General features: G+C 41.0%; 1 protein-coding gene across 8 annotated transcripts in view; it reads right to left on the reverse strand.

Annotated features, from left to right (window-relative positions):
* STIM2 (stromal interaction molecule 2) overlaps positions 1-21,389 on the reverse strand; it is a 144,050-nt gene extending 122,661 nt beyond the window's left edge. For 2 of the 8 annotated variants that reach the window (XM_072737936.1, XM_072737934.1), the window contains exon 1: positions 21,325-21,389. Coding sequence is in view for 4 of the 8 variants with exons in the window: in XM_072737929.1 (XP_072594030.1) it covers positions 20,711-21,059 (349 nt within the window). In the remaining 4 variants the exon portion in view is untranslated. Of the gene's footprint in view, positions 1-19,479; positions 19,613-20,710; positions 21,119-21,278 lie in introns of those variants that run through there. The other 6 variants (XM_072737932.1, XM_072737931.1, XM_072737935.1 and 3 more) reach the window with 5 other exon arrangements.
* Between the last annotated feature and the right edge of the window lie 316 nt (positions 21,390-21,705).

The raw sequence follows: 21,705 nt of genomic DNA on the forward strand, positions 1-21,705 counted from the left end.
TTGCTCCTAGGGAAAAGGTAGAAGTAAAAGCCCACCACTTCAGCAGAGGGAAAGAACCCCTCCTGGCCGAGGATTCCACACCAGATAAAGTAGGCTACCACTGGGCACAGGACAGGAAACTCTCCAGCCTAAGTCCTCACCCAGGTACAAGGCAGAGTCTGGCTGCCACCAGGGGAAGAGGAAAAAGACTGAAAAAGCTCAATCCCCAAAGCCCAGACTCACAAGCCCTACCTAAGACTTAGGGTAGATCAAAACCAAGAATCTCTCTACTCCCACCACAAACCTAGCAGACAGAGTCTTTCCACAGTGCAGACATACTGCTGACAGCTGCCAATGCAAGGGGAACACTACTCTGACCATACAAAACACAAACCACCAAGGAAATTTAAGGTCTGTGGTGCACTAAAAGTGACAGTTAAAACAGAGCTATACCCAGCTCAACCGTTAAGAAAACTGATGCAACCTACCACACTAATAGTATGACCACCATTTCTGGACATAGGCCATATTTACATCAGTCTCAACTGTGCTATCATTCAGTCAAAAATTCTGAACCATTAAAAAAAAAAAATTGAGTCACATTTTAAAAACGAAAAGGGAAAAAAAAATCCTCATTGTCAAGACATAAAACAACAGAACCAAACACAGAGATAACCCAGATATTAGAACTATCAGGTAGAGTGCCTAAAATAGCTGATTAATATTAAAAGATCTAGCGAAAAGGATTAATATGTTAAAGGATGTATGAAAAGCTAGAGAATCTCAACAGATATGAAAACTCTAAAAGTGAACCCAATGATAACACTTAAATAAAAAGAACCCACAAATTCAAAGTTGGAAAATTCCTTTGACAGAATTACCAGTGCATTTAAGATGACAAATCAACAGAAATTATCCAAACTGAAATAAAAAGGATAAAAATGGACTTAAAAAAGAAAAAGAGGAAGCACTCAATAACTGTGGGATAATATCAAATGGTCCAACATATACTTAATTGGAGTGCCAAAAGGAGAAGGAAGAAAAATAGAACAAAAGAATTATCTGAAAAGATAATGGTTGAGATTTTTCAAAATGGAAGACAACAATATACAGATCCAAAAGAGCTCAGAAAACTCTTAAAACTGTGAAGTTATCATTACTTTAAATCAAGTGAGTTAAAGCAAAGGGTTCAGACAAAAGATATAGCAATTAACTACAGAAAGTTTGTAGTTAGCAGATACTGTAAAACATGCTCAATTACTTATAAAAACACAACAATATACTCTTCCCATCTCCATATGAAAAGAAACTACAGAAATAGGTGAAACAGAAGAAAAGGTGGTAAGAGAGGAAAAAGACCTAAACTGAATTATAAAGTATAATCAAATAAACATATATTATAGTTTCCTTTCAATAGCCACCAAACAAATATATTTAGACTATTATCATTTCAACAACAAGAAAAAACTGTTAATTTTCATCAAGGACTTAAATAAAAACACTCCATTATGAGTTGTAAGAACAGTTATTGTGTATGAATTCAGTAAATCCTCTGGGATGATAATTCTACTTTGTGAAAATTCTTTTACAAATTTATTTATTTCTAAGATTTTTAAGTAATCAACCCCCAACCCCAGTGGGGCTCAAAATCGAGTTGCACACTCCACCAACTCAGCCAGGTTGTAAAAATTTAATTACTCCACCAACTCAGCCCTCTTGTACAAATTTAATTATAGTTTATCATGTCCATTCTAGTAAAAATCTGTATTATAGATGACTGGAAAAAAGAAGGATCTAGAAATTGATAAGCATAAAGTAGAGAAAAGTCAGAGTTGAGACTTTTTTTTTTTTTTTTAATTTATGATAGTCACACACAGAGAGAGAGAGAGAGAGAGAGGGGCAGAGACACAGGCAGTGGGAGAAGCAGTCTCCATGCACCGGGAGCCCAACGTGGGATTCGATCCCGGGTCCCCAGAATCGCACCCTAGGCCAAAGGCAGGCGCTAAACCGCTGCGCCACCCAGGGATCCCAGAGTTGAGACTTTTTAAATGCAATCTTAAGTTAAAGGAAAATTTACCTTTAGAGTAGCCTTCTATTGTCTCATAGCTGAAAAAGTGCTAAGATCCAAAAACCCACTTAAGTGGTGGGAACAGGCAAGTCAGAATGTTCAAAATCCTCATGTTTCCCAATAAAAGGTTCCTACAGGAAAAATTCAAATTTTACCAATACCCTATGAATTACTAAAGATGTCTGAGTCAAGTAGTAGGAATATTCAAAGAATTGTTAAATAAATTTACTCAAAGTTTTTCCCATTTTAGTTTTCCAAGTTAATCAGCATGTCTGGAGCCACTGGGGACCCTAAGAGATATGAATTAACAATTCCTAGTAATAGCAAAAGGATAGATAACTTTTCTTTTTAACATTAGTTTTTTAAAGCTTTTTTTTATTTTTATTTATGATAGTCACACAGAGAGAGAGAGAAAGAGAGGCAGAGACACAGGCCTTTAAGAGGGAGAAGCAGGCTCCATGCACCGGGAGCCCAACGTGGGATTCGATCCTGGGTCTCCAGGATTGCGCCCTGGGCCAAAGGCAGGCGCCAAACCGCTGCGCCACCCAGGGATCCCCAGGATACATAACTTTTCAATGGACTAAATACTGAGTAGCATATAAATATGCTCCCTAGTGTACATACTATCTACTACAACATAAGATGGGTTTCAAGCATCTCACAAACTACAAAAGGAAATTCTGAAACTTTCATTATAATAAAAAGATGATAAATAGAAATTAACTTTTCTGAATTACTAATTCAGAATATGCAAATGATGCTTTACTACAGCATCTTCTTTTAGCAAATATTAATAAAGACTGTCATACGGCTATTGATCTCAGTATTTTTTGCAGCAGAAAGAGAGCGCGTACGGGCCCAAGCACACATGTACAAGAGAATGCACATGCAAGCATACAGGTATGTGCTGCAAAGAGGAGGTGGGGATGGAAAGGAAAAGAATCTTAGGCAGGCTCCACTCAGTGTGGAGTCTGATGCAGGGCTCTATCTCACAACCCTGATATCATGACTTGAACCAAAATTGAGAATCAGACACTTAACTGACAGAGCCACCCAGGTTACCCCACTAATGCCTTACTTTAAGCCTATTTTTCCCATAAGATCTTCTTCAACCTCAAATTCTGCTGGGTAAGATTTTTCAGGAACATCTTCATCATGATTAGAAAGAAATTACCTAAAAACATATCTTGCTTTGAAATTTGTACTTAACTAAAAACAGCTGCTGTTTTTCTAGAAATCTTAAAAAACTGACCAAAGACAAAAGACAAAAAACAAAACAAAAAAAAAAATATTGACTTACCTTATTATCTTTTAATTTCTAAGCAGAATCTATTCTCATGTTATTTAATTATAAGTTAGAGGCCCTAGAATATAACAATTTTGTACTCTTTTTTTAAACATTTTATTTAGGGATGACTGGGTGGCTCAGCAGTTGAGCGTCTGCCTTTGGCTCAGGGCGTGACCCTGGAGTCCCTGGATGAAATCCCACATCAGGCTCCCTGCATGGAGCCTGCTTCTCCCTCTGCCTGTGTCTCTCTCTGTGTTTCTCTCTGTGTCTCTCATGAATAAATAAATAAAACCTTAAAAAAAATAAAAAAATAAATAAACAGGGGATTCCTGGGTGGCTTAGCGGTTTAGCACCTGCCTTCGGCCCGGGGCGTGATCCTGGAGTCCTGGGATCGAGTCCCACGTCGGGCTCCCTGCATGGAGCCTGCTTCTCCCTCTGTCTGTGTCTCTGCCTCTGTGTGTGTGTGTTTCTCATGAATAAATAAATAAAATCTTTAAAAAATTAAATAAATAAACAAAAAACATTTTATTTATTCATAAGAGACACAGAGAGAAAGGCAAAGACTTAAACAGAGGGAGAAGCAGCCTCCCCACAAGGAGCCTGATGTGAGACTCAATCCCAGAATCTGGCACCACGCCTTGAGCCAAAGGCAGACACTCAACCACTGAGCCACACAGGTGTCCCAATATTTCACTCTTTTACTAATCTACAATATGAAAGAAAAAGTCCTAATTATTAACAGTTCAATACTCAAGATTTATGATGAATAATGTTTCATGACTACATGAAAAAAATTTTAAGACTTCAAAATGCAAAACTAATTTTTAGTATACAATAAAAGCTAAATGGTAATTTTATAAACAAGTTTAAACAATTCATCATAAATTGTCATGGACTTAATTAAATTCAGAGAACCAACATATTTGCATGTTTCTATAATATTCTAAAATAGATCCCATAAAGAATAATATATAGCCTATGGCAAAAACAACACAGGACTAGGAGCTAACAGATTTGAATTCTAGTTCTAGGCCTATTACACTGCATGAAAGATGGTTTTAAAATACACATATTTGGGATGCCTGGGTGGCTCAGTAGTTGAACATCTGCCTTTGGCTAAGGATGTGATCCCGGGATCCAGGATCAAGTCTCACGCGTCAGGCTCCTTGCAGGGAGCCTGTTTCTCCCTCAGCCAGTCTCTGCCTCTCTCGCTCTGTCTCTCATGAATAAATAAATAAATATTTTTTTACAAAAATATAATACAATACACATATTTAAGTATGTTTTGTGTAAGACTTAAAGAGATTTATCACGACTTGTAGATCGGGTATTATAAACAAGTAAAAAGATTAATAGATAAACAATGTAGCTCTCAGCTTCAATTATAAAGGCCTCTGGAAACCAGTGAAAGCACAACAAAATGAGGCAACACAAAATGAGGAAGTTACTAATTTGTTCAAATATCACATTCTATATATACCAAAACTATTACTGCAGGACAAATAACTGGAACATTGAAAGTGAAATCGTAAGAGCGGAGTCTTTGTTTGTTTAGTTCCTACTACTTCTCTGGCACCTAAAAGTGTCTAAAAGTAGGCATTCAAACATTTGTAGAATAAACCTCATAGACTATGCCTAATACTAACTTTACCACTCTTAATTTCACATCAGCTAGCACTTTCTAAATGTTTTTTTTAATGTCCATGAGATTACAAATTGAATAAAGTTTCCAGCCTTTCTAATAATCCATCATTTTAATTTTCCTAAGCTTTTTCAAAAGATGTGAAATTAACAACTAAAGAAGTTCATGACTCAAGCCAACTGAATAAAGTATTAATCATAATTACTCAGTTTACATAAGTGAAAAACTGAAAGCTATCCTATAACATTTTTCCACTAGAAGTTATTAGCAGTCACAAATAAAGGTATGCTAGTTTTTCAACAAAAACATTTAACTCATAATATTTTTCAAATAGCAACAAAAACATCTTAGATAAGAATAACATCATTGATTAAATCATATTACAGATGACCCATATATTTTAAAGTACTGGACACATTAGACACAAAGTTCTGCCTGTCAACCATTAATCGCTACACAGATGGAAGATTCCTAAGAGAACCTCCATTTGGTTCAAATATAGGGTAGCAATGTGGTCAGGAAGGTGGCCACTCTCCCAGTCATTCTCCCAGGAGAATGAAACATGATTGCTCTAAAAAGGGAAATCGTCCAACAATCCAAGCCTGACCTATGACCTACCAGACATGAAAAGAAAGACACTGAGAGCTTCTGGGAAAGACCTTCCTACCTGCATCAGTATTATGGAGGTCATTGGGGACCTTGAAATTACCAATCTAAGTGCTGTCCTTGATTCTTCCCTTTCTTTCACTGCTGTTTCCCAAACCATCAGCAAATCAAATCAATGCTAATTCCAAATATCTTGTTAACCCTTCCTCCTCCTACCATCCTAGTCCAAGCCATTATTAATTCTCAACTAGACTACTAATAACTACTTCCCAATGCAATCTCCCTGTGGTGACTCTTGAGCCCAACAATTCATCCCCCAAATAGCAGCCAAAGAAATATTTTAAATGTAAATCACAGAGTAATGGAAACACTTGTACTCTGATGGTGGGTTGGAAAAGGGGACAACCACTGGAAAACAGTATGAGGTGCCTCAAAAAATTAAACACAGAACTACCATATGACCCAGCAATCCTTATATATATAGTGTGTGTGTGTGTGTGTGTGCATACACACACAAAAGAACTGAAAGCAGAGTCTCAAAGAGATATCTGCACACCCATGTTCATAGGACTATTCACAATAGCCAAAATGTAGAAGCAAACCCAAGTGTCCACTGGCACTTGGATATGAATGGATATAAAAAATGTGATATATACATACAATGGAATGTTATTCAGCCTTAAGAAGGAAGAAAAATCCTGCGACATGCTACTACATGGATGAACATGAAGGACATTATGCTAAGTCAAAGAAGCCAATCACAATAAAACAAATACTGTATGATTCCACTTATACTGAGATATGTAAAGTAGTCAAATGCATGGAAACAGCAGAAGGAAGGTCCCCAGAGGGCGTGGGGAGCCGCTGTTTGATGGTGTCAAATGAGAGACCCCATTTTGAAGCTCCATTTTCCTTTCTAACTAATGAACTCTTAAACTGTGCCAGACCAGGCCTGTTTAACAAGCAGTTGCTAGTAAAATTCAACAGAACTGACATTTGGACCATAACACTGTTGGTATGAACTTTATGAAGACAGAACAATTAACTAATGCATACCAAGAATAGTTTCATTTGGTAACATCAATAAAGTAGTTGATTAGAGAATAATCAAAAGCAGCTCAACTGTTTATCACCCATAAACATTTTCCCCCTCTTCTTTATTTAAGTCACGTGATTATCCTCTTCTTTCTCATAAAACCCCCCTGCTTTCCTCACATGAGTAAGACACCCTCCTAGTTGCTACCAGAATCTACACTCCCTGAATTGCCAGTTCTGCGACCCCAAATAAAAGGCCTTTGTTTCTTGTTCAGTTTGCCTTTTCTTCTTGATTGAAATTTAGTAGAGTTTGAGTCTTGCAACACGAAAAAAGTTCTGGAGATCTGTTTCACAACAATGTGAATATACTAAACACTACTGAATTGTATGCTTAAAAATGGTTAAGATGGGAAATTTTGCATTATGTGTTCTTTCCAAAATAATTTAGGGGGAAAAAAACAAAACACTGGACCAAACCCCCCCCCCAAAAAAAGGAATCTTTAACTACCTTCTTGAAAAAAAAATAAATAATAAAATAATAATTTCTAAAAACTACACTCCTGAAAATGCTTCAATGGCTTCCTACCACCCACTGAATAAATCCCAGATATGGTCTATGCGGCTCTGTACCATCTGACCCTTCCTTCCCTCTTGTACAGCCAGATCAAACGCTCTCCCCCTTCCTCAAGATGCTCAGTCAAAATGATACTTTCACTTCTTCAAATATTCAAATACTTTCTTGCTTTGCAGTCTTTTGTCCATGCTATTACCACTGTGTGGAATGCTATTACCCAACTCTTCACAGATTTGGCTCCTGATCTGTTAAATGATGTCCTGTTAAATGTCATCTTCTCAGAAAGCTTTCCTAACAAGCCTATCTAAATCAGTAGGTGTCCCTATATGAGCCACACTGTTTTCTATCTTGTAACTCTCTTTTGTTCCTTGATAGCATTTCTCACAAGTTAAAAATAATTTTCCCCCATCCTCCCAACTGAAATGCAAGCTCCATGCATTAAAAACCTAAAAGATTTTTAAGTCTAATATTTCAACTGCAAAATTCTTTAAATCTTTTAATCTTATAAAATAATAAAGGTACAAAATCACTTAAGCTAATGACACAACTTCTTAAAAATACCATAGTACTCCTCAATCTCAATCCCTTAGCTTCATATTATTATAATTTTTTTACTTACCTCTGATCATTAATGGTTATTTAGATCATGGAGTGACTCAAAATATGTCTTCACACTTTTTAAAAACGCAACATGAAACATCTTAATACTCAATACATCACATTTCTACAACTACTGTACACCTTTATGTATAGATTAAAAATAGTAAGTCAACAATTGAATACTTGTATTTGCCAGACTCTGTTCTAAGCTTTCTACATAGATTAATTTATGTATTCAAACCTATTTTAGAGTTAAGGAAATTTAGGCACAATATTGAAATTTATAACAACTGCATGTATTTGGTCACTGAGATAACCAAAATAAAAACCTCATATATATTTCGTCTTCATCCACAGTCTCTGGCTCACAGCTCCCAAAACCCATGCAATTTCCTGAGGGATAAGAGCAAAGGGAGTATCTTTTGTTGTATTTGGGTTCTTATCCTCAGTTCCTGAAAAAGCTTCAGAGCCATAAAGGTGAAATGACTGTCTTAGTATTCCTAACAAACCCTTTCTACCACAACTGGGCTTACATTAATGAAGGTGATTTATGCAAAACACCTAAGGAATGGGGGCTGGCTACCAGAGGAACTAACCTTGAATGGAGGATTGGAACTTTCAATCCCAACCAGATTTCTGGGAAGGCTAGAGGCTGAATCAATTACCAATGGCCAATGAGTTCATCAATCATGCCTATATAATGAAAACCCAATGCCTCCATTTAAAAAAAAACAAAAACAAAAACAAAAACAAAAAAACAAAAAAAAAAAAAACAGGGCATCCAGTACTTCCACACTGGGGACAGAAAGAAAGCTTCCATGTGCCATTATGCAGACCCCCAAACTCCAGGAAGACAGAAGCTCCTTTGTTTGGGATTTTGCCCTATGTATCTCTTCATGGGGCTGTTGATATGAATTCTTTAATATTCTTTGTCATAAACTGGTAATCTAGTAAGTCAGCAAGTTTTTCTGAGTTCTGTGAGCTACTCCAGCAAATTAAACCCAAGGAGTGGGGTCAATGTGAACCTCTGATTAATAGATCAGAAGCACAACTAGGGTTTATACCTGGCTTCTGAAGTGGAGGGTAGTCTTGTGGGACAGCTACCTGTGGAATCCAATTCCATCTCCAGGTAGATAGTGTCAGGATTGTGTTGCATTTTCAGACACTCAGGTGATGTCCAAAAACTGCCTACTGGTATGGGCAAGTCTCCCTACACACACTGGAATTGAGTCCAGGAACACTTTGCAGGCATGAATAGATTAAATCACCTACCCAAATTACAAAACCACTGTCAGACTGGGACTCAAACTCAAGAAATCTCACTCTAGTCTAGAGGCTATGCTCCTAACCACACTGTACAAAAAGTGGAAGCAGACTTATGGCCCAGATAAAAGTTCAAGATATAAAATGCTATGCTTCATAAAAATAACATTCCATCCTTAAGGAATATACATTAAAACAAACCACAAATAGGAATTACCTACTTACTGAGGGTATCATTTAAATTTAGTTTTTTAAATTTTATTTATCATAAAGATCTTTGGCCCTAGAAGATTTTTTTAAGATTTTATTTATTTATTTGAGGGGGAGTGAGCACGTGCACACACAAGCACAGAGGGAGAGGAAGAAGCAGACCCCTGCTGATCAGGACTGCCATGCAATGCAATGCGATGAGAGGCTAGATACCCAGACCCTGAGATCACCACCTGAGCCAAAGGCAATTAACCAAGTGAGCCACACAAGAGCCCCCTGGAGGATTTTTAAGGAATAAACTGTTTGAGACCCAAATCTAAATCTCCATCATATATAGTAATATAGAGGAATGATGACAACCTCACTAGGATTCTAAAGGATTAAATGGGGTAAAATACACAAATGCCTGGCATATATTTGAATCCCACTTGTAGACACGGATGGTGGCACACTACAACCAGGCTGACCACCAACTCTGCCACAATTCACAATTTCCACTAAGCATTTCTCAAATGGCAATGTCTATCATGTCATTCCCCACTCAGCTTCTTCCTCTCACAGTTACACTTTTCCCTATGTGACAAACTCTTTATAACACTTTTTAAATATTTTATTTATTTACAAGAGAGAGCATGGCCGGGGGCGGGGGGGGTAGTAGCAGAGAGAGAGAAGGAAAAGCAGACTCCAAGCTAAGTGCCCAGCCCAACATGTGACTTGATCTCATGACTCTGTGAGAGTGACCTGAGCCAAAACTAAGAGTTGGATGCTTAACCAACTGAGCCATCCAGGTACCCCCCCCCCCCCCCGCCATGTGATAAACTCTTATGCATTCTCAGTGAATACTTCTACTGTGGAAAAAATAGCCCACTTCAGGGCACCTGGCTGGCTCTGTTGGTGGAACATGCAACTCTTAACATCAGGGTTGTGAGTCTGAGCCCAATGTTGAGTGAAGAATAAAAATAATATCAAAAAGTAAAAAAGTACTATATTTATATCACACCTTGTTCCAAAGAAGGGGAAGGGGGCTTATTTTCAAAATTGCAAATGTGTAACAAGAAATTTCTAATAAGGGCAGTCCAGGTGGCTTAACGGTTTAGCACTGCCTTCAGCCTGGGGCATGATCCTAGAGGCCCGGGATCCAGTCCCATGTCAGACTCCCTACATGGAGCCTGCTTCTCCCTCTGCCTGTGTCTCTGCCTCTCTCGCTCTCGCTCTCTCTCTCATGAATAATTTTTTTTTAAATTTCTAATAGATATTCTAATAGGTATTTTTAGTAAATGCAAAATTGCTACTAGATAAGCTGCCACAGAGGTTCCCTTTTTAAAAATAAATACCACATTAATTCTTTTTTTTTAGATTATGCAGTACACTCTCAGGCAATTTTCAAGTTTATATTGTTCTTGTAATGATGAAATTTCAGCATCTTTATATCCCCAGTTCCTTGCATCATATCTGCCACAAAACAATCACTTTAACGTTTAAAGCTTTATGTGCACATGTACATGCACGCACACATGGTCACCATAGTCTGACTTTCTGACTTTTACCCTCTATACTTCTTTTTAGGATCTATTTCAACAGACCCAGAACCAAATACTGGCTGCACATCACAGGGCATACTTTTTAAAAAAAACTCAAAAAATATCAGAGTACCTATACCCCCAGTTTTATTCAACTTTAAAGTAGATTTTTTTTTTAATTTGGTACCCAGAAGAAATAAGTATCAAGGATTAACACAGTTTGAATGTGTGTAACAAAATAGAAAGAATCGCTGAAGATGAAAGTAAAGACACAGGAAAAATTATATACGTACCATTAATGGAAAAGTTACAGATTTATTGCTAGAAAATAGGAATAGAGGAGGAGGATTAAGATTATCTGTTTACTCAACATTAGATATTTCTAAAAAGGAAAGAAACCATGAACACAATAACATGGATCTGTGAAATGTCCATATGTTATATAACAGATAAATATTTCAAGTGAAGGTTTTAAAAAAAACTTTTTTTACTTATTGAGAATCACTTAATCAACAACTACAAATCAGTTTTGTTACTGTAGGGGTTTGAAATAGGTTGTTTAACATTTTTTAAATCACATAAATCAGATTCACTTCCATTACTTCTAAAATTAAAAACCCAGTACTTAATTCAGTAAAATCATTTTTGAAGTATTTCAGTTCCACATACTGGCAAGTTTAGGAAGATCAAAGAGAGAGGTAGAGAAAAGAGAGGTAGAGAAGTAGAGGTAAAAGTAAGTTAAAGAGGCCAAAATCCCTAAGTACACATAAAGACAAATTCGTTTTGCAAGAAACACTGAGACAGATGCTTGAGTTCTGAAATGAATGTTAGTCCAACTAACTGTTCTAATACACTGTGGGTTCTGGGGTGAGGGGAATTACCATCGCCTAAAGAAAACACTGAACAGCCACTATTTAGCATTCTACAACTGATCTTAGCCTTTCTCCTAAAGTTGTTTCACTTTACACTGTGTGACTGAGGGCAGCCTAACAGAAAGGAAATTACTCTCAGGACTGCAGCTATGATGGTTGTGCAGTATCACCTCAAGGGCCAAATGAAATAAAGCCAAAAGTTAAGTCAATCATTGGCTTGGGGTTCCCCACCCCCAATTTAGAACTTTCCTAGTAATGAAGTTCTGTGAGGAGGAAATGTTCAGCTAGACTAGAGGAACACAAGACTGAGGACAGAGACAAGAGAGAACTACTCTTAAAATTAGCAACAATAAAACCAGTCAAGGAAAACAGTTACTGAAGGTAGGATTAGAAACTGTCAAGAAGGACTAAATATCTAATACCTACTAATATAAAGATCTAGAAGGATAAGGAAATGAACAAATTTGAAATCATCACCTAAGGATCAAGTTTGAAATTCACATGTGAAACTCAAAAGTTAATTTTGAAACAAATAATATGCCAATACTTTTAGGCACTGCTTATTCAAAAGAGAGCTGGGGTGGGGAAAATTCAACTTTGATACAATATAGTATTAAGTCAATCCAGAAACAGTTATCCATTGTTAAGAACAAACATCCACTTTAACACAAGGAATACTAGGGGCGCCTGGGTGGCTCAGTTGGTCGAGTGCCCAATTCTTGACTTTGGCTCGGGTCATGGTCTAAAGGTCCTGGGACCAGCTCTTCACTCTGTGGAGCTGCTCTTCACTCTGTGGAGTCTGCTTGAGATTCTCTCTCTCTCTCTTTTTCTCTCTCTCTCTCTCTCTCTCTCTCTGCCCTTCCTCCTACTTGCACGTTCGCTTTCTCTGGCTCTCTCTAAATAAATGGATAAAATATTTTAAAAAATAAAAATAGGGATGCCTGGGTGGCTCAGCGGTTAGGCACCTAGCTCTTCACTCTGTGGAGTCTGCTTGAGATTCTCTCTCTTTCTCTCTCTCTCTCTCTCTGCCCTTCCTCCTACTTGCACGTTCGCTTTCTCTGGCTCTCTCTAAATAAATGGATAAAATATTTTAAAAAAATAAAAATAGGGATGCCTGGGTGGCTCAGCAGTTAGGCACCTACCTTCAGCTCAGGTCGTGATCCCAGGGTCCTGGGATTGAGTCCCACATATCGGGCTCCCTGAGAGGAGCTTGCTTCTCCCTCTGCTTATGTCTCTGCCTCTCTCTCTCAGTCTGTGTCTCTCATGAATAAAAAAATAAATCTTTAAAATAAAAATAAAATAAGGAATACTAAAACTACATTCCTCTTGCATATTTTCAAGGACTTTCACCAATTTAAATAAGTCATTCTACAAACACTAGGTGTTTAATATTAAAAGGTAATTTTTGTTTCTTAGATTTCCCTCTAGATTGCTAACAATAAAGCAAATTTAATAAAATTTCCTCTAAACATTTTCATAGCCATAATTTCATGACTGAAATTCTCAAGACCTTTTACTTCTCTTCAGTTTCCTAACTGTCCTCTTCATTTCTATCATCTCCTCACTTCTAACCATTCAGACTTCACTTTCTCAAACACAGAGTCATGTCACTTCCATATTCAAAAACTACAGTGTTTCCCAACCCAACAAGAAAATAGATTTACTAGTTTTAAGTTTATGAACAAAACACTCTGAAAGGCCAAAATACCTCAAGCCTTTTGTTTTACTTTAACAATTAAATTTGTATTCTCCATAACATATGAACATTCAGTACTGTTAAATGTTTTAAGTTACTATCAAATAAATCATTTGTTTCCCGATCTAGTAAAATGGATATACCAAGAAAATGTACCATCATTTCCCATAGTCTCCTGCACAAGGCTGAGTACCCCAGTGTTAAATGTGTTGACATTTCAATACCAAGCATACAAACTAAGGAATATTAAAATCCTCGATAATTTGACCTGAGCCTTCTTTCTCCTTGCATTTCCCGCTACTCTACATACACTCTATGCTTAACTATAAAGAAAACTATTAATTAACTACTTATGCCTGCACATGCCTTCTCCCAGAAAGATCTTTCACTCATCTCCACAAGAAGTCCCTATCTAACATCAAGATCCCACTCAAACCCTAGAACCTCCTCTAAGTAATATTCCCTAATAGCTTTCCTCTCTCCAACATTTTGCAGTCCATTTTGGTACTAATCACAATCCGTCTCATTATTATGCCTAGTTGTGTGCAAAGATGCATACAACATACCAGTTAAGAATCAAAGCTTTGTAAGCAGAGAAACTCAGGTCAATCTCTGACTCTAATTATTAAGTATGACCTTCAGTAAGTCACTTAAGTTACTCCATAGGTTTCCCCAACATTTATATGAAGATTACAGCAGGATTATCTCTAATAGTATTAATGTCAGAATCAAAAACAGTGATATATAAACCACTTAGCACAATACTGACAGCTAGTAATAGTTCAATAAATATATCTACTATTCCCAATAGGCACACTCATTGTCTTTCTCTTTTGTGTATTCTTTCCAATTCCTACTATATGGTATTGTGCATGTGCTTAATAATTGTTTGACTGAAAGGCACCTGGGGGTGCCAGTTAAGCATCCAACTCTTGATTCCGGCTCAGGTCGATCTCAGGGTCATGGGATTGAGCCCCAGGTTGGGCTCCATGCTGAGAAGGGAGTCTATTTCTCTCCTTCTCTCTCAAATAAATCAATAAATAAATCTTGGGGGGGAAATGGTTTGGCTGATAAAATCTGCTGGTTCTTAATAAGATAAAGTCCAAATTTTAGTGAATACCAAAAGGGGCTTACTAATCGTATTATTGACTGTTTATCTTAACATTAGCTTAACCAGTTTATACTTTAGCTACCATTTACATAGATATAGATCCCCAAGCATCATCTTAAGAGTATCCTACACCGATTATCAACGAGTAGGCCAATATCCACAATGCTTGACATAGTTACTCAGAAGTCTAAATTAATCTAAAAACATTAGTATGCATTCAATCACAAAGCAAGCCTTTAGCAAATTAAAGAATTCCTGTGTGGCTCCTCCTATTGCTAAAGTTATGCTAAATCCCAAACTCATTTTTCCAAGTGACCCTCTAAATTATTCCTATGCAGGGATTCCCAACAGAGACCAATCAGTTCTACCATGGTATTCCCAAAAAAAGCAACGTTTCCAGACCAGTAAGATTACTAATTCTTAAGTGTTCAAAATAGACTAGATCAAAAACATGTATGAGTTGATTCTTTAATCCTGTAGTTAGCGAAAGAAAGAAAGAAACAAACAAACAAACAAACCCCTACAGCAATGGCCAAATACTGATGAAGAAAAGAACTAGTAATGATAACTACCTGGGAAGGCAAAAGAGAATACAGCAGAAGACCTAGCCATCAAAAGGAAATCAGAAGCTAAATTCAGAAAGAGCAATTTCACAAAAAGAGGAATAATGGGATGCTCGGGTGGCTCAGTGGTTTAGTGCCTCCCTTCAGCCCAGGGCGTGATCCTGGAGTCCTGGGATCGGGTTCCACGTCGGGCTCCCTGCGTCGGGCTCCCTGCGCGGGGCCTGCTTCTCCCTCTACCTGTGTCTCTGCCTTTTTCTGTGTCTCTCATAAATAAATAAAATCTTTAAAAAAAAAAAAAAAAAAGAGGAATAATGGTTTCCGGTACTATGTGAACTACACTGTGAGCTTAACTATTGCCACAATATAAACATTAACACTATAATTCATTGTAAAATAACTACACTCAAACCAGTTAGAATTAAAAAAAAAAGTGACAATATTTGCTAAGTAAATGTAGGTAAGCAAAGTGAGATATTTAAAATCAACCTTAAGACTTTTTACAATGATAATCATGCTCGTGTGAAGTATTTTCATCTAAATTAACAAACGCCCACCACATAGACGTGTTTAACACTAATGAATGGAATGGCTCTTTCTAAATGGTGTACCTTCAAATTAATATTTTAAGTTTCCATTGAAATTTTAATACTTCCAAAAGACACGTTCTAAAATATTTTATATTCCTAATAACATACCAAACTAGTAAAAAGTATTATAGTAAACATTTATAGAGGCACTAAAGAAGGTTGCATTCATTTTAAAAAAAAAAAAAAAGATAAAGCAAACATTTCTGATGCTAAAACTTGTTTTAAAAAATTCTGAAAACAACTACCTATAAGAAAACATGTTTTAAATGTTTCAGTTACAGTTGACCCTTGGACTCTGTAGGTTTAAACTTTGTACCTTTGTAAAGGTTTGCTTTATACACATATTTTTTCTATAAATACAGTACAATACTATAAATGTATTTTCCCTCATGAACTTTTTTCTTTTTTTTTTAAGATTTCATTTATTTATTCATGAGAGACAAAGAGAAACAAGCTCCACGATGTGGAACCTAATCCGGGACTCCGGGATCACCGCCTGAGCTGAAGGCAGACACTCCACCGCTGAGCCACCCGGCCGCCCCTCCCTCATGACTTTATTAATAATGTTTTCCTTACTCTAGCTTACTTTAAGAATACAATATATAATACAAATATGAAATATGTGTCAATTGTTTACCTTGGGCATCTAGATTGGAGGAGTCAAAAGTTATACTTGGATTTTTAACTGCACACATTGGTGCCCCAACCCTGTAGTTCAAAGGTCAACTGTATTCTGCACATTTTGCCAGAATAAAGAACTGTGATATATATATAAATACATATACACATGACATATTTGTGTGTGTATATTCTTTGCTCTTTCCTTGCCCTTTCATAAACTATTTCTCAGAAACCATATCTGGATGAGATCAATCACTCTCCACTAGGAGCAAGTCACTGAATCTAAATTTGTTAGGCAAAAAAAGAAATTAATGCTTTGAATTATTAAACTACTGCCTTAGATTGTAATCAGCAAACTTTCAGTCACCAAGCCCTAACTTGCTTTAAATTCTGATCGCTTTCAAAGCCAGAGCCCTAAATATATAAATGAACATATTATTTAAGCCTTTACTACACAGCATTATAAATATTGGTTTCAGCTTATCAACCATTTGCACACTCAATTCTGAAAACGTAATATAAAAAAGGAAAACATAAACCAATACTCATTATGACAGTGAGTCCATTTATTTTGAGGATATCTCATTCTCTCTTTAGAAGAACACTTGCTTGCTCAAAACTAAGCATGTGACAGATGACTTAAGGGCAATTAATTCTTAAAACACACTAAACCTTGAAAGTAAAACTCTTGAGAGGCAAACTTCAGTGGAAAAGAATGCTTTCTACATCTTATTAGTAAGAGGCAGACTCATGATGTTCCCTGAAGTATTAAAAATACCAATCTGTAGAGGAAAAGAGAAGACGTGATTTTGGCTGTCACTTTCAGAGCTCTTAAGAATACTCACAGATGGGCAGCGCAGGTGGCTCACAGTTTAGCACCACCTTCGACCCAGGATCTAGTCCCACATCGGGCTCCCTGCATGGAGCCTGCTTCTCCCTCTGCCTGTGTCTCTGCCTCTGCCTCTCTCTCCCTCCTTGCATGGAGCCTGCTTCTTCCTCTGCCTGTGTCTCTGTCTCTGCCTCTCTCTCCCTCTCCTTCTCATGAATAAATAAATAAATAAAATCTTAAAAAAAAAAAAAAGAATACTCACAGATAAGTGACAACTTTAATACAGAGCCATAGATCAATTCCTCTCTCAGAATACTCAAGAATTTTCCACTTTCAAAATTCACATATAGCTTAATTTTGTTACTAACACTCTCTATCCCATTTCTCTCCATTAACACTGCCCAAAATATGAAAACGCAGTATTTTCTAAGTACAATCTACTTCCTAAAGTATACAATAGCAATAATATATTATGTTCACGGGTGATTGCAACATTTCCAGGTGGAAATAACTAAAGAACACTATTCACACCATCAGAGGAATAGGAAGGAGCCCTTATAGAGAGCATATATATTGCTCAGGAATTTTCAACATGCTCCACCTTTATTACAGACGTCAATTTACCACTTCCCAGGTACCAGTGCTATTGACTGTATTTACATAAACTTCTTAAAAATGACCACAATTTAACTTGCATATGTGTAGTCTGATAATCTTAAATTGTAAATGGAAATATTTAACTTGTTAAAAATTAATATTCCAACAAAGGGAAAGAATAAGAACATTAAAAATAAATTCCAGAGTTAATATTATTTTTGTACACTTATTTTAAAGCACTACAGCACAAACTCATTTTTTGTGATCAGACTTTTTATCCAATCACAATCACCTTTCTTTTTTCACGACGCCATACATAACTCAGAGAAATTTAGATCTTCAAAGAGGATTATAAAGTTAACTAAAAATTTCACCTGAAGCAATTTCCTTGCTATAATCGACATAGTATACACTGTATTGTTACTGGTTAAAGAACACTACATTTTCTGAATCGCATGCCCTACCAATGACATACTAATAAAGCATTAGCCAATTATTTATTAATCAAACTCTTCTGCTCAAGAAACCGAGAGTCATGCTCCTGTACCTCCCAGAAGCCCAAATACCTCTCCTCCCTCCCTTCCTGCGTGAGGCATTAAACCTTTAGAGTCAGGTTTATCTTGCTATTTTCCTGAAACTTCACAATTATAGTTTTTCATCCTGCTACTTTTGTAATGATCCCTGTTCTTCACTCTTCTCTGCCACATGTGTAGGTGGAGAATACAGACTACTAAAGCATAAAGTCATTCCAGCTATTCTCTCAAACTATACTGTGCTCCTAATACTCCTCATTCTGTAGTCACTGTATCCTAATTGCCCAGTGACTGGTTTGATGTTTCAGGTTTCATTTTAAAAGAGCTAGGTATGCTTCAGGGTAAAATAAGTTAAATATTTGGATCATTATATTCTACACAACTTTCAGAGAGCTTGACAAAATCCACCGGCTCTCTAAAACAGTAAACACTCTGTCATAGAACCCAGAGAATTTGCTTTGCTTCAAAAAGAATATAGCTCCCGGAGCACTTCTCAAAGCAGCTGTTAGTAACTTTCGGAGGACTGCTGCACTATCATCACTTCGGTTAGATTAATGACAGGTCATCTCGTTCCCCTTCACGTTTTCCTTTTTCATCTTGCAATGTAGAAGATCTACCGATTACTCTTAAAAATACAGTAAGAAGGAAAAAAAAAAAAGGAACATTACTTTAGCTCCACTACTTTTCCAAAAGAAATCGTCTCAAGATTCCCCAATCATTACTCAAACCACACGTATCAGTTGTACATGACACTGGAAGGCTTTAAGGCGATTCGGTTTTCTATCTGACCTTACCAAACATGTTCGCAAGGTTTCGATAATTTCGAGAACGTTCTGTATTACAAAAGTGCTGGTGCATTGGGTCAGAACTGTGCCGCTCAAATACGAGCCCTGAACATCCTGCACCTGGTAAGTTTTAAGGCATATTTCTGGCTACCTGAAGAGCTTTCCTGCACCCTTTGTCACCCAGCGATGCTCCCAGCAGCAAATACTTCCCATCCTTTAAAACCTTCCTCCCACCCTTCAAAAAACACACATTAAACTTAGAGATTTCCGCCTACTAACACGGAACCACTAATACCACTAGGTATTATGGCTCTCAAAGAATCCTCTTTAGCAGCCTCCCCTGGGACACCGTGCTCAGCGGGGCTTTGAACCTGTACGACTCGCTGGCAGCTGCCTCTGCAAAAGCAGCACCACAGGCCGACTAAATACCGCATTGCTGCTGCTGACTTTTTCCAGCAGCTTTAAAAAAAAAAAAAAAAAAAAAAAAATCAGCCCAGTACCCTGCAGACCCTGCTGGCTCGGCTCTTCTGCAGCACGGAAGGGAAACCACTGCATTGCCCAGCGAGGAACACCGGGGAGCCCGACCCTGGGGCGGAGAAGCTAGTGCCGCCGCCGAGAGGCTCAGTGGAGGGCGGGGTGTCGGGGTGGGGGCGGAGGAGAAAGGCGTCGCGACCGTAGGGGACCCAGACCAGGCAGCGGCCGGGGCGCGGGCGTCGGGGCGCCCGGCTCCGCATCCGTCCAGCGGGAGTCGGGCAGGGACAGGGGCTGGGGCAGGGGCAGGGGCAAGAGCAGGAGCAGGAGCTGGAGCTGGAGCAAGGGCTGGAGCAGGGGTAGAGGCTGGAGCAGGGGCAGGGGGACTGGAGCAGGGGCAGGGGCTGGAGCCGGGGCAGAGGCAGGGGCAAGAGGCAGGGGCTGGAGCATGGGCAGGGGCTGGGACAGGAGCAAGGGCTGGAGCAGGGGCAGGGACAGGAGCTGGGGCAGGGGTGGAGCAGGGGCTGGGGCAGGGGCAGGAGCTGGGGCAGGGGCTGGAGCTGGGGCAGGAGCAGAGGCTGGATCTTGGGCTGGGGCTCGGGCTGGAGCTGGGGCAGAGACTGGAGCTGGGGCAGGGGCTGGAGCTGGGGCAGGAGCAGAGGCTGGATCTTGGGCTGGGGCTCGGGCTGGAGCTGGGGCAGAGACTGGAGCTGGGGCAGGGGCTGGAGCTGGGGCAGGAGCAGAGGCTGGATCTTGGGCTGGGGCTCGGGCTGGAGCTGGGGCAGAGACTGGAGCTGGGGTAGGAGCTGGGGCAGGAGCTGGGGCAGGGGCCGGGGCAGGGGCTGGAGCATGGGCAGAGACAGGAGCTGGGGCAGGAGCTGGGGCAGGGGCTGGGGCAGGGGCTGGGGCAGGAGCTGGGGCAGGGGCCGGGGCAGGGGCTGGAGCATGGGCAGAGACAGGAGCTGGGGCAGGAGCTGGGGCCGGGGCAGGGGCTGGGGCAGGAGCTGGGGCAGGGGCCGGGGCTGGGGCAGGAGCTGGGGCAGGGGCTGGAGCATAGGCAGAGACAGGGGCAGAGGCTGGATCTGGGGCTGGGGCTCGGACTGGAGCTGGGGCAGAGACTGGAGCTGGGGCAGGGGCAGAGCAGGGGCAGCAGCAGCGGCTGAAGCAGGGCTGGAGCAGGGGCCCCTCCCGGGTCGGGGTCGGGGTCGGGGTCGGGGTCCCGCGCCCGCCGCCCGCCGCCCGCCGCCCCCGGGCCCTCACCTGTCACGAGCGCAGGACCGTCGGCCGCCGCGGCGGCGGGAGAGGAGGCGGCGGCCGCGCCCGAGGCCCGCCGCCCGCGGAGCTGCCGGGACGCCAGGTCGCATCCGTCGGCCGCGCCGAGCAGCAGCAGCCCGAGCAGCAGCCCGAGCAGCAGCCCCGCAGCCCAGGCCGGGCGGGCCGCGGCGGGGTGAGGGCGCGGAGGAGCCCCGGGCGCCGGCCCCCCGCCCGCCCCGCCCGCCCCGCCCGCCGCGGGCCGCCCCCGCCGCCGCGGACGCCGGCTCCTGCCGGGCGCCAGCCTGGTCCCCTCGGCACCGGCGGCCTCCGGAGCCCCGGTCCCGGCTGCGTTCATTGGTTCCGGTTATTTAAAAAAAAAAAAAAAAAAAAAAAGGTGAGGGCGGAAAGGTGCGGCGTCCTCAGGCCGCGCGCGACCCCCGCGCTCCTGCGGCGGCGAGACCGGGCCCCGCGGCTCTGGCGCCTCCGCTCCGCAGCCCAGCGCCCGCGCCGCCGCCGCCGCCACCGCCGCCGCCGCGGCGCATCCCCCCGCCCCCTCCGGCCCGGCCCGTAGTACCACGCTCGCCGCCGCCTCCGCCCTCACACACTCGCACGCAGCATACCAATCCCCCGCCTCCTTCGGCCCCGCCACGGCGCAGGCGCGGCGCCGCCGCAGTGCGCCTGCGCGGAGCCCAAGCCCCGCCCCGAGGGCGTGGCCGCGAGCCCGGAGCCCCGCGGGGGGCGGCTGCGCGGAGCCGGCGGCGGCGGCGTGGGGAGGGGGGAGGGGCACGGCCCGGGGTCGGGTCGGGGGGAGGGGGGGCCACGAAGCAGTACGGACTGCCCGGGTTGTCCCGGCAAGGTACAGGAGTGTAGGCGGCAACCAGGATAATTGCACGGATCGGGGAAAACCGTGTAATCAGAAACACGGCGTCTGTAGAATTTCAACATAGGTGGGGCTTACGAGGAGCCGGCGATGGGGAAGTGGAAGCCAGCCCAGCACAGGG

The sequence above is a fragment of the Vulpes vulpes genome, chromosome 14 (genome assembly GCF_048418805.1).
Source record: "Vulpes vulpes isolate BD-2025 chromosome 14, VulVul3, whole genome shotgun sequence".
In the NCBI taxonomy this organism is placed as follows: Eukaryota; Metazoa; Chordata; class Mammalia; order Carnivora; family Canidae; genus Vulpes; species Vulpes vulpes.